The sequence below is a fragment of the Macaca nemestrina genome, chromosome 11, assembly GCF_043159975.1.
Source record: "Macaca nemestrina isolate mMacNem1 chromosome 11, mMacNem.hap1, whole genome shotgun sequence".
Taxonomy (NCBI): domain Eukaryota; kingdom Metazoa; phylum Chordata; class Mammalia; order Primates; family Cercopithecidae; genus Macaca; species Macaca nemestrina.
The window spans coordinates 71,796,676-71,809,580 of record NC_092135.1 but is presented as its reverse complement, the minus strand read 5'-3'; the positions used below and the strand labels follow the sequence as shown (position 1 = coordinate 71,809,580).

Sequence of the window (12,905 nt, the reverse complement as noted above, 5' to 3'; positions counted from 1 at the left end):
GACATTTAAAAACACCAGAATCTGACCCCACTTCAAGATAAGCTAGTAACATGTTTGTATATGTCCTTCAAGATGTTACATGTATTTTAAAATAGAATCATCTTCTTCTCACTGTTTTATATGTCTGTTCTTGTTTTGATAATTTTTGTGACCATATTTTCAAGTCTGTATAGTCTGCATCGTTTTTATGACTGTATAGTATTCTGTTGTATTCTATTGTGTGGATGTAGAGTGATTTAACATCTTTTGTTGGGAATTTATTGTTATAATCTTACATGTATGTCTTTGCACATTTGTCTGAATATTTTATTGGTATAAGTTGGCAGAAGTGAAATTGCTGGGTTAAAGGTAATTGTCTGCTAGAAAGGCTAGTTTGTACTCTAACCAGCAGTGTGTGAGAGTATCTAGTTTCCCACATCCTTGCCAACAATGAATTTTACATTATTTTTAACCTTTGAAAGTCTGACAGATGAAAAATACCTTAATATTGTCTTATTTAGTATATTTTTAAATTACTTGGTGAGGTTGAGCATTTTTGGGGATGTTATTTTGCCATTTTAAAATTTATTTTTTGAATTTTTGTTTTTTTTTTTTGTAAATCTATTAATTTATGTAACTGTCATGTGGAAATATTTTTCCCAGTTTTACATTGCCTTTAACTTTTTCAGTGGTTTACAGAAGGCATTGTTACTACACAAGTAAAGAAACAGTTCCATCACTTACAGCTTGCAAAGCACAAAAATTTTAAGTTGATCAGCCTTTCCTTTATTAGATGCCTTGTTACCATGCTATTACAAGTTTTCTGTATTCTGAGAGTTATAAAAATGTTCATTTATATTTTTTCTAGAACTTTTGTGACTTCATTCTTCAATAGCTCACTTATTCTAAGCAATAAAAATTGAGATTCCTAAGAAAAGAAACTATATTGTTTCTTAGAGCTTATTTGAACAAAATTCAAGTAGTATATGTGTGATAGATACACTTGTATAAATGACAGTTGTACCTAATTAATAGAAGCATAACATATGTAGTAAATCCAGACTATTCTGAAGTATTCTGCAAGGTGATACAGATAGTAGTTAAAAAATTTTTTTAATAATATTTGTCTTTTTTTGCAACCATTTTTTTTTTTCAAAGAATATGGGCAAGATGGCATTTTTAGAGAACTAATTTTATTCATCCTTAGAGAAGTAAATTTTATTTATTTGTTTACCTTTTAAAGTAAGGTGTAAAATATAAAATATTTAAAAATTGTAATTATTTAGCAAATATTTATTGAGCAGAACCAGCTTTCAGAGACTGTTGAAACTAGTGAGAGATAACCTAGTGAGAGACAAATAATTGTAAGTAAAATACGTTCTAGAGGCATGATTGTTAAATAGGTTTTGTATGGATTAAACATCAGTCCATATTTTTAAAATTGTGCACAATCTGTTTTCTTTGTCAGCATTTCAGTTTATGTCCTGTTTTTCCCACCCTGAGCAGAAGAGAGTGTATTTACTTAACTTTTCTTAACCCCTCTACCCACAGTTTAACTTGCACTCTATCTTAGCATTATTAAATTATTGGGAACAAGTTTAGACACTCAAGAATAGAAATGTAAAATTATTAGTTTTTCCTATATTATAGGCATTAGTGGTGTGGATATTAATCAAGAAGAAAACTTTAAGTCTTTTCTTACGTGAAGTTTGTTGAGAAATTCACTTCAGTTCTCTCCCTTCAAGCCTTCATATAACATGCCGTAAATCCACATCTACCATATCTATATCTTATCTTGAATCAAATTTTCTTTTTAAATAGAATTTTGGGCCTGGATGTTGAGCTTTTTCCTTAAATTATATATGTGTGCAACCCGCCCCTATGTTTTTTCTTTCTTAGATGCCTATCCCATTTTCAAATAATATTTCTTATCTCCTAATAATTCAGTTAAAAATACCTTCCCTAGCTTCTTGCTTCTTTGAGAACCCAGATTTGTTGCTGTTAATTTGTTAGTCTTGTGCTGTGTTAGTGTTCCCATGCTAAATTTTGCTAGGTTTGTGAAATAACTTTTGAGTTTGTAAAAGCGCGTTGATTGACCTGAGTGGTAGGCTTAGAGGAGAGGCATGAAATCATGAGTACACGAGTGAACTGAATTGGGTTCTCTGTGAAATTGCTATGGTGAACACGATATGTAAAATTGGTTTGTACACCAGTAGCCACAAACATTGCTGTTTTTCTTAGGGCTTTTTAAATAATAAATTTAAAAATCTAAATTAAATGGAATCAATATTGGCTTTGGTTAATGAGACTTTGGCATTGCAAGGGAGCCAGAAAAACCTGTTTCACTCAACTCAGCTCTTTGAAGAGAGTTGTAGAAATTGGGGGTGGACTGGAGCAGAAACTAGAATTGTGTTAGATTATGACATCCTTGCCCTTGAGACAACAGCATGACTCCTCCTTGTCTTTACTTATGCTATTCCTCTGCCTGGAATGCCTTCCCTCCTTTCTATCTAAATCCTACCCACCTCCTCCACGAAGCCTTCTCTAACTACTGGAGCCCACATTGATGTCTCCCTGTTCAGAACACCTATGGCATCTAACAGCCAGCACTGCACCGTTTAGCACTGTTTGTCCTATGGCAATTTCACATGCTACTGAGTGTGAGTACATTAAAATATAAATGTGGGGAAATATGCATTTTTCCAGTAAATTTGAAAAACGATAGGTGTATTGTATACAGGAGGATTTACAGGCTGTAGAAAGTTTTACAGGATATGACTAAACTGTGAGACTGGGGGAGGAGGGGAGTTGGGGAGGGGGCTAAATGTACTTTTTTTAAAAAAACTCAGAAACATTGTAAAGTTTATAAAAGTTGTTTTGTCCAAAGTGTCATGTTTTTTAAAAATAATTTATTCAGTAACTAGCCTAATTTTTTAAAATTTATTTTAAAAGGTTGAGAAATAACATTTTCTGTAGTGTTTAATACTATTCAGATTATCAAATTCTGGGATCAAAAGTTTTCTTCTTGCTTAGGCTAAGATACCTCTGTTCACCCATCTAATCTCATATCTTCTAAACCCTGCTCTTGGTATCAAATACTGAAATGTAATAAATGTCAAATTTGGTGATGTAGAGAAAACTGTATTTTATCTCTTGTGTCTAATTTTGGCTTTTACATGGTTAATATAATGGGAATTTTAAATGTAAAGATAATTTTGATTTATATTTATTTCATCTAATGCTAAGGGAGTTCAGACCATTGCTTTAGCTAGATTTTAAAAAAAGCTTTCTCCAAGTCAGTGTATATTCAGGGTGTGGCCACACAAATATGAATAAATACTCTTAAATCATGTTAAAGTCTGCTAAAACTTCCTGTATCTTTTAATTGTACCTGTGATCAGTTATGCATTCATTCTTTGGTTTAAATATATTTTTGATTATCTGACACCATGACTTTTGAATACAGACCACATTTAGTTTCCTATATAATTAATTGGATAAGGCTTATGCGTAGAATTTGTGAATGGTTCTGATAGAAGAATAAATAGCTTTATTGTACATTCTTTACATATGAAATGTCCTTTTAATTACATAATTCTTGAGCATATTTACATTTGGACAGCAATCACATTAATTCGGGAGTAAGGTTAATATATAAAATGTATATGCCTGAAATACATAAATTTTCATTTAAACTGATTTTAAATGGTTTTGGTTTCTGATTGACTTCGTAATGATAATGTCTTCCTTATTTAAAATTCAACATGGGGATATATGATATAAATGGTAATGTCCATTTGAATATTTTCATATAAGGTATATATTATTCTGTGTGTGTTTTTTAGAGGTACCAATCTTGGGAAAAAGAAGCAACACATTTGTCACATACCAGGATGTGGTAAAGTCTATGGGAAGACCTCACATCTGAGAGCTCATCTGCGTTGGCATTCTGGAGAACGCCCTTTTGTTTGTAACTGGATGTACTGTGGTAAAAGATTTACTCGAAGTGATGAATTACAGAGGCACAGAAGAACACATACAGGTTACTAATATTTACTTTTAACAGACAAAAATGAATTATAGGGCTACATAACTGCCTTGACATTTTTTTTTTTTAATTAGCATTTCTTACTGAATTGAATCTTTAAAATACAATGAATTACATCCAGTTTTTACCTTTAGGAACACCATCTTAATATCACTAATTCCAAAGAACAAGTCAGTATGGCTCATCTTCTAAAATAAAGTTTTATTTAAGTAGACTTTGGGTAGCTTTTGTTGACATTATTGAATGCTTTAAGCCACATTTATGCTATTTTTATTCTGTTAACATTTTTAATTAGTTATCAGCTTTTACTCTTGATCTATCCTATTCTTTTCTTTACCCTTAACACTGTAACAAAAAATATTTGTTTCTTCTGATATATTTGGGCATTTCACCTTTTCTTTTGTTTTTAGTATCTCGGAGGTAAGGGAAAGGTATTTCACCGAGGAGTAACCAAGGCAATGTTGATGTGAAGACTTTCTCTCATCATATTATTTTTACATAGTGTTGTGTGGTTGTTAAATGAAATGGACCTATGACTGATCTACACTGAAACCTAACAGTATTAACTTAGAGATAGTTTTCTCCTACTACCATGTAAATGATTAAAGTGTTCATCAGTCTATGCTCAACACTGGAGAATTGAAAAATACGTATTTACAATCCCTAGAGAGCTTGGAAGAAGCATGGTGAAATGGAGAACAACATGGATTTTGAAGTCATCTGGATTCCAACTCAAGTTCCCTATTAGGTTAAGCGAATAAACTCTCTCTGACATTGCTACACATCTCCTACTTTGGCCCTTCAGTATTGTATAAAATTACCTATGAGGTCTGTAGTAGTACACAGATGCTCTAATTGTTTTAGTTCCTGTCTCTCATTGGGTAGGTAGAGAGATGAGATTAACCTATATGAAACTGCAACAGACAATTAAAGTAGATAAGGCTGCTGGGCATGCTGGCCCATGCCTGTAATCCCGGCACTTTGGGAGGCCAAGGAAGGCAGATTCCTTGAGCCTCAGGAGTTTGAGACCAGCCTGGGCAACATGGTGAAACTGTGTCTCTCCTAAAAAGACAAAAAATAGCCAGGCGTCATGGTGTGTGCCTGTAGTCCCAGCTACTCAGGAGGCTGAGGTGGGAGGATTGCTTGAGCCCAGGGGGCTGAGGTTGCAGTGAGCCATGGTCATGCCACTGTACTGCAGCCTGGGTGGCAAAGTGAGATCCTGTCTCCAAAAAAAAAAAAAGGTAGATAAAAGATTTTGCATTGCAGTCTGCTGTTGAAAAGGCTCAGAAACAGGTAATTATTGCTTGGGATAGTGAAGTATGGGATAATAGACCTTACGATGGCCCTGTAACAGAATTTTCCTCAGTAGGATTTTATCAGCAGGTTGTAAAAAGGAATAATGTAAAACGGAGAAAAAGGTCAGTGATCAAACAAGTGTAGGAAATAGTGGGCTAAAGTACCTTCAAGGCAGTACCTCTTAAGACCTTTAAATGCTAGATGGACAGCTTGCATCTATAAATTAGTGATGGTAACGTGTGTAGCATTTCCTAACCTTGTTTGATCATTGTGCCGTTTGCCATGGAGTACCTCTCAGGACTAATGTTACAAGAGAAACTGGGAAATACTTTCCTAGAAAAATGGTAGTATGTTAATAGAAGAAGTGAGAGACCCCCCCCTTTTTTTTTTGTAGCGGTGAATGAGGATGAGATTTTACATAACATTTCAATTAAGTAGGATTGAGGCACATTTTAAAGTTCCTTGTAAATTAGGCAGTGGAGCATCTAAACTGTTACATCATCTGCAAGTTACCCTTGCATTTCCATATCACTTAATATAATCTTGAAGTTTTCTGATGTAATAAAATTTGGTCTTTAAGGTAAATAATGTCGAGAGAGACAGACTAGGATGTGACTGCAATATAGTTCAAGCGTGAGGTCTGATAAAGACCTATGTAGAGTAGAGGTGCTAGAACAAAAGATACAGGGTAAGACATTTTTGAAGAAAAGAATTAAAATATTTCCTAGATTTATTGATTTTTATTGATTTCTCTGAATTCCTTTTAGGTTGGCCTTTTGTCTTTTTTGGTAATCCTCTTGCAGAGTCGGTCTTCAACATAATAGAAATTCAGTCTGTCTTTTGTATTTAAACTTATTCATGCTGGGAAATAAATTTAGGCATCAGGGTTTTATCAACTTTAACATCTTGACATTAATTATCCTTGTTCTTGATTGTTGTAGCTGAAATCAAGTCAGCTAGCCAGATTCATTTTTTCTACGGATTACTTACTCTTTTTGGATCTCAAGCTTATCGTGTCATTTCTTTCATCTAGAAATACCCTGTTGCTTTAATTATATTTAAGAGTTGAAGGTTTAGTGTCATGAACATGGCACGTTAGTATTTTAGTTATAGTGTGAAAGAATATACTTTTATTTAGACTTTAAAATGTGTTGTAGATGATTTTTTTTTAGCTGGCATCTTAACACAGGTATTTAAAACAGCATAGTTGAGATATTAAAGTTTTATTTGAATATCCATCTATTATATAATACATATTTGAATTTTGCTATTCATCAAAAAGTAAAGATGATTTATTTTAAGGAGAAATATTCTGTAAGAGAAATCTGGCAGGGGTAGCTTGTAAAAATACAGTTTTAATAGACCCCTGCTCCCATCCTTAACTGTCAGCATTGACTGACTTTATGTTTTGGGGGAAATGATTGAGCTGTTAAAGTTGAATTTTTAAAACCAAGTAACAATTTTTTTCCTAACAGGTGAGAAGAAATTTGTTTGTCCAGAATGTTCAAAACGCTTTATGAGAAGTGACCATCTTGCCAAACATATTAAAACACACCAGAATAAAAAAGGTATTCACTCTAGCAGTACAGTGCTGGCATCTGTGGAAGCTGCGCGAGATGATACTTTGATTACTGCAGGAGGAACAACGCTTATCCTTGCAAATATTCAACAAGGTTCTGTTTCAGGGATAGGAACTGTTAATACTTCCGCCACCAGCAATCAAGATATCCTTACCAACACTGAAATACCTTTACAGCTTGTCACAGTTTCTGGAAATGAGACAATGGAGTAAATATTACACAAATACTTATTCATTGTGGTTATTTTTATACAGTAGTGAGAAGAATATTGTTCCTAAGTTCTTAGATATCTTTTTATTGATGTGCAAAAATTTTTGGATTGACAGTAACTTGGTTATACATGACACTGAAATGCCTTACTTTGTATGATATTCCATAGTATATTAAAAATGGTAAAATTGCATGGGTTTTGTAGGTACTTTTGGAATCTAGAAGAAATGAAATTTTACCAAGTTATATAAAGAGAAAATTGAATTTAACAATGCGAATGGTAGTCTAACCAAATGCATCAATCCTGTGTGGTTTAGTGTAAAAATGAGAACATGTTGGTATTTATCTATTGTAAGATAAAAAAGCTGGTGGGTGAAAGAAATCATGTTATGATAAAAAATTTTGTAATTTTCTTGATGACTGGAATTTTTATTATGCATAACTGACAAATCAAGTTTCCAAGCAAATGTTACATAGTGTAGGCTTTACTTAGCTTATCAATTTGTCATTTTGAGGCTAATTATTTTAATTAGGTTAACTATGTACAATATTTTAAGCATTACTCTTGTAAGATTTTGAAAACTACATTTTAACATGGAACTCTAGGGATAGTCACCTTTTAAATCCTGTTGAAAAGCCATGTTTAAGATTTAATTTGCCAAAATAATGTCTTGTTAATATTCTTTCAATAACGAAGTTGGGCAATATAACCAATGTTTGAAAAAGTTTAAAATGTATAAGTTGAGGCATTTGGGTGGTAAGAGAATGTTATAGTGAATTATCCCTTTTCTTGACTATTGGAGGACCAAAAAAATAAGGTGTATTGCGTCTTAGCAGTGATTTTTATCCAATCTTGTTTCCAAAAACCATATGTCTCCCAGGGCCTTAAAAGCCATCATGTAAATTACCAGTAAAGTATAACATATGCAAACATAACAAAATCACTTCCATAGTGACGATACTCCAACCATATGGATATTAGTCATAGAAAAACTAGAGGTTTTATGATATTTTTTTAAGTCTTTTTTTTTTGTCTAGGTAGTCAGTCTGCACTTAAATATCAATCATTTTCCTTTTTTGCTTCTTCCCTTAAAATTTATATGTATCCAGTACATTTAATTGAGAAACGTATGTTTTTTATTATGCTGTATTTTCTTTTTATTTTTTAATTATTGTTTATATTTTCAATTTAAAAATGTACAAAATAAAGTTACATTGCTGGTCTTGTAAGAGCTATACAATTTTCCTAAATGTATACCTGTAACTGCAGCAGTTCACCTATTTCAAAAATTTGGAATTGTGTTCATTTGTTATTCTTAAGACCACCTCAAATTTAAAGGCTACCTTATTGTACGTTTAAAGTGTATTATAACAGTGTGGTAGTTAATAAAACACTATTTTTTTTTCTTTTGAGTTTGTTGTATTCCTATGCATTAAAAATATTGCAGTGGTATGGGGTAAGAGTTGGTGGTTTATTTTTCTTCAACTTGGCTTTTTATTTTTAGATTCTTGATTTTAGACACTGAATTGTAAACAGGCATGTTTATTTGAAGAAGAGATATATGGAGACACTGGTCATTTACTAATTTTTTACTTAGAGTAAATAAGATTGAGCTTATTAAATACAATTTTTGAAAAAAAGTCTTAGTGTTAGCCCACATTGATTCATATCAGTTTTATCAGTACTATTTTGCAAATTTTTTTTGTTTCCCGTTTTAAAGCAATGCAGAATATTTTGATTTATCGAAAACCCGAATTTACGTGTAAGCTCCTGAAAATGATAAGACAAGCGTTGGTAACCATGGCAGGAGTTACTTGAAAAAGTTGTGTTTTGAATTTGCATGTGTTTGATCATGATAAAGGCAGAGTAGGAAGAAAGTATTAATGTGATTGTGTATTCTAGATATTTTAAAGTAAAAAATTTATTAACACATGTATACAGTGGGGGTAAATATGTCCATTTTCTGTTTTCCAGGCCCAGTCTGACTGTCTGTAATAGCTGATTGCATTGGAGAACTCTAGACACGCATAAACATGGACAGTTTTTCTAAATGTGAGACTTAAGCTTGTGATGTAAAATAGGAAGTTCTACTTGAAATAATATAAATGAACCACTAGAATTTACAATTATTTTGAAGTTACAGGGATTAGATTTTGAATCTTTAAACTCCTTTAGGTAATTTTTAGAATTTTTAAATTAAGATTAATGTGAAGAGAATGAAGTGAGCAGCAGGTGGTTCATTTGAGCAAACTGCCCATTAAGTCAAATTAAACCATTTGAGTGATAGTAGAGATGTTTTAAGTAATACTGAATTTTTACAGTAAGTTTATGGTGTACTTTGAATCCATAGGTGTCCATGCATATGTTATGAATTCATAGAGAATGAATGCAATGAAGAAAATAAGTAGGCTTGAAAATTATTTAAATTTTTAGATTGTTTTAGTGCCCACTAGGAATATATTAGTGAACTTTGGAACTTTTACCAAAGTTATGTAACCTTGGTGTAGATAATTTTAAATAGTTCTATTTTTATATTTTAAAATGTTGAATATACTCTGGAAACAACATTTGAAGATTTGCTCTGATGTCAACTTTTTCTGGTTATAAAATCTATTAATATTGTATATGAGTATAATATTTCTCAGGGTAGGTATACTCTAATAGGTGTTAATTGCTTTATTTTTGTAAAGGCTAGAGTTAGTGCATATTGAATATATTTATGTACAAATCCTATTGTAACATTTAGTGGACTCGATTATCTGTATACCTCAAATTTTAATTTAAGAAAATAATCACTTGAAGAGCATCTAATTTTCTATAGATTGAGGCTTAATTATTGAAAAGTGACTCAACCAAAAAGCACATAACCTTTTAAAGGAGCTACACCTACCACAGAAAGTTGGATGCCCTGTAAATAACTTTGGTCTTTCAAAATAGTGGCAATGCTTAAGATACTTAAAAATACACATAACATACAAGCTGAAAGCATGTCAAACCTATTTCATAGAAAATAGTTCTGAAACAGTATTGTTCATCAGAAATTGCTAGGGAGCATTTTAAAGATTCCATAGGCCTGGTAAGCCGCCTCAGCTTACTAAATCAACATCTCTGGGGATGGAGTGTATATGTGTTTTGAAACAGCTGCTCAAGTGGTTCTGTTAAACACTACTGTGTTACAATCACTAAAAATAGAGCAAGCATCCCCTTAGGCTCTTGATTGTAGTTTAAATTCCAGTACTGCCTACTCGAGATCCAAAAGTTTTGTTTTTTTGAAAAATTTGTATTGTGTTCAATATTTGAAATTTGGGGTTGTTGCATAAATGATTATGGAATAACATTTGGTTTTAAAATATATAAACTGACATGTTATGCTACCTGTTAAAGAATTTGGTTTTCAGTTTTAATTATATGAAGCTGGTAACAATCGTTTTCATTGTAAAATAATTATTTTTCACTAAACAGTATGTTTAAAACTTACTGCCATGAATGAGTACTAAGTCTTTTGTTGTCTGACAATAAGCACGAAACAAATTAATTGATATCTTGGGTACAAAATTTGATATTTTAGTGAAATCACAATTTTATTTAGTGTTGAAACAAAAATACATTGACCCTTTGCCTTGTTCAGACAGATTTGCATATGATGTAAATATATATTAGTGGCAGATGTAAAGTACTGTAGAAACCTAAAAGAGGGAGAATTCTGCATGAAGTCTAGGAAACTCAGCAGCAGAAATGGCGTTTGCAAAGCTACAGTGTGGTATGTTGGGTGATGGGGGTACTTTGTGAGGGACAGAGTGGATAAAATTTTAAGAGGGGCTGCCAAATTGCAAAAGAGAAGAATTTATTTTTTTTATGAGTGATTCCTAGTTTTTTTGGGATCCTACACCTCCGCAGAAAAATTCATTCAAGTCCAGGGTTTGTTGTTTGTTTTTTCCCTATATTGGACAGGGTCTGTCTGTGTCACCCAGGTAGGAGTGCAGTGGTGCAATCATGGCTTACTGCAGACTCCACTTGCTGGTCTCAAGCAATCCTCCCCACTTACGGCCTCTTAAGTAGCCTGGACCACAGGTGCGCACCACCATGCTCGACTAATTTTAATTTTTTTTTTTTTAGAGATGGGGTCTCACTATATTGCCTAGGCTGGTCTTGAATTCCTGGGCTCAAGTGATCCTTCCACCTCTGCCTCCCAAAGTGTTGGGATTACAGGCGTGAGCCACCACGCCTGGCCAAATGTGCGGAGTTGAATACACATAACAAAATTGGAGTCTAAAGGGTATACAAAGTTTTTTTCCCCCCCCGTTGCTTTTATTTGATGTTATGAAGTCTTGATGATACGAATATATTTTTAAAACTGTAAAAGCTGTCATGTATATTGTTATGTAACAAGTCATGCCACTTCATTGTATTAAATATGTTTAGGATACAGTTTTTGATGTTAAGAATGATATCCTGAGAAGGCCTATCTCCTTCAGCCCTTCTCTCCATTTTTCACCTTTTAACTCTTCTAAATCTATGCTAAGCTACATACTAGATGTGTGATATTGATAGTTTTCTTACCTTAAAACGTGATTTTCATCATTCATGAAGAGGCTAACAATAGTACTCCCTCTTCATAGAATTGTTGTATTAAAATATAAGCAATTTTGTTGTATTAAAATATAAGCAATTTAGCATAGTGCCTGACTTATGGTAGAGATTCAAATGGTAACCTTCCAATGCCCTCCTCCCCCTGTAACTCTGGAGATTCCATTTTTCTGTAGTGAAGTGTTTTAGAATTTTCATTGTTTGACTATGGTTCATTAATTTTTCCAAAATGAGGGGGAATCTTGTTTATAATGCAAAAATGTGAACAGTTGAGACCTAAATTGATAGTGGATAAAGTGTCTGAAGTGACTGCCCTATCAGAAAAGGATGGAATAAGAAGAAAAGACTGAGGCACATAAATGTGTATTTTCTTGAGGATATTATACCCCTATGTAAGATTCTATCGTATTTGAACATTTCTAAAAACCAGCCGGAGAATCTTCAGGTTCATTTTGACTGAAAGATAAAAAATTTAGTATTGAAGTGGTTTTTAAGTGGTTTTTAAGTGGCCTTTCCTTGGGAAAGGCCATCAGAGAAATGCAGTCATTTCTCCCCACCACCCTTCTCCCACAAAAAAAGTCTAAGCCTCCGATTAATAGACAACAGGGAATACAGGAAGTATTGGCTTAGTGACCTTTTAGGATACCTGCCAACTTACATCCCTTTTCTGAGCATTACTTTCTGCCACCTTCCATGAGGAGCTGTTCAGAAATCAGACAAGGAGTGGACATCTGGTCAAAGTTGAGCCAATTAGATGATTTCTCCTGAGAATTTGGAATTGGAAAACTGATGTCTTGGAAGGTCACATCTGGAACATATATGGGAGGCAGAGAAAGCAAAGATGACATTCAACCCGAGAAGAAAAAGAAAATGGCTTTCTTGATTCCTGATAATTTGGCAGTGTTTGTTGCAGTGTCTTGCATTTCACTGTCTGCATTTCATCCTTCTGGGGATCCACAAGATAGCCTTAAAACCTTACAGAGAGACCCCCCAACTTAGTTTTTTCTTAAGCAAATCAGTAGGGTGTTACTTGCTACCAAATAATGCCAACTAAGACAACTGAGATACAGTATATTCTCATAAAACACCATAGTTAGGGTTGGTGACTTGATCCTCTAGAAAAGGGTCTCCAACCCCTGGGCCACAGACCGGTACTGGTACCTGGTAGGTGAGGAACCAGGCCATACAGCAGGAGGTAAGGGAG

At 33.4% G+C, this 12,905-nt stretch overlaps 1 protein-coding gene across 6 annotated transcripts in view; it reads left to right on the top strand.

Moving 5' to 3' along the window:
* Positions 1-12,905, top strand: part of LOC105483219 (Sp3 transcription factor) — an 82,394-nt gene that overhangs the window by 47,118 nt on the left and 22,371 nt on the right. For 2 of the 6 annotated variants that reach the window (XR_011609867.1, XR_011609868.1), the window contains exons 7-8: positions 3,825-4,021; positions 9,089-9,166. Coding sequence is in view for 4 of the 6 variants with exons in the window: in XM_071072963.1 (XP_070929064.1) it covers positions 3,825-4,021; positions 6,799-7,115 (514 nt within the window). In the remaining 2 variants the exon portion in view is untranslated. Of the gene's footprint in view, positions 1-2,517; positions 2,756-3,824; positions 4,022-6,798; positions 8,527-9,088; positions 10,592-12,905 lie in introns of those variants that run through there. The other 4 variants (XM_071072963.1, XM_071072962.1, XM_071072964.1 and 1 more) reach the window with 3 other exon arrangements.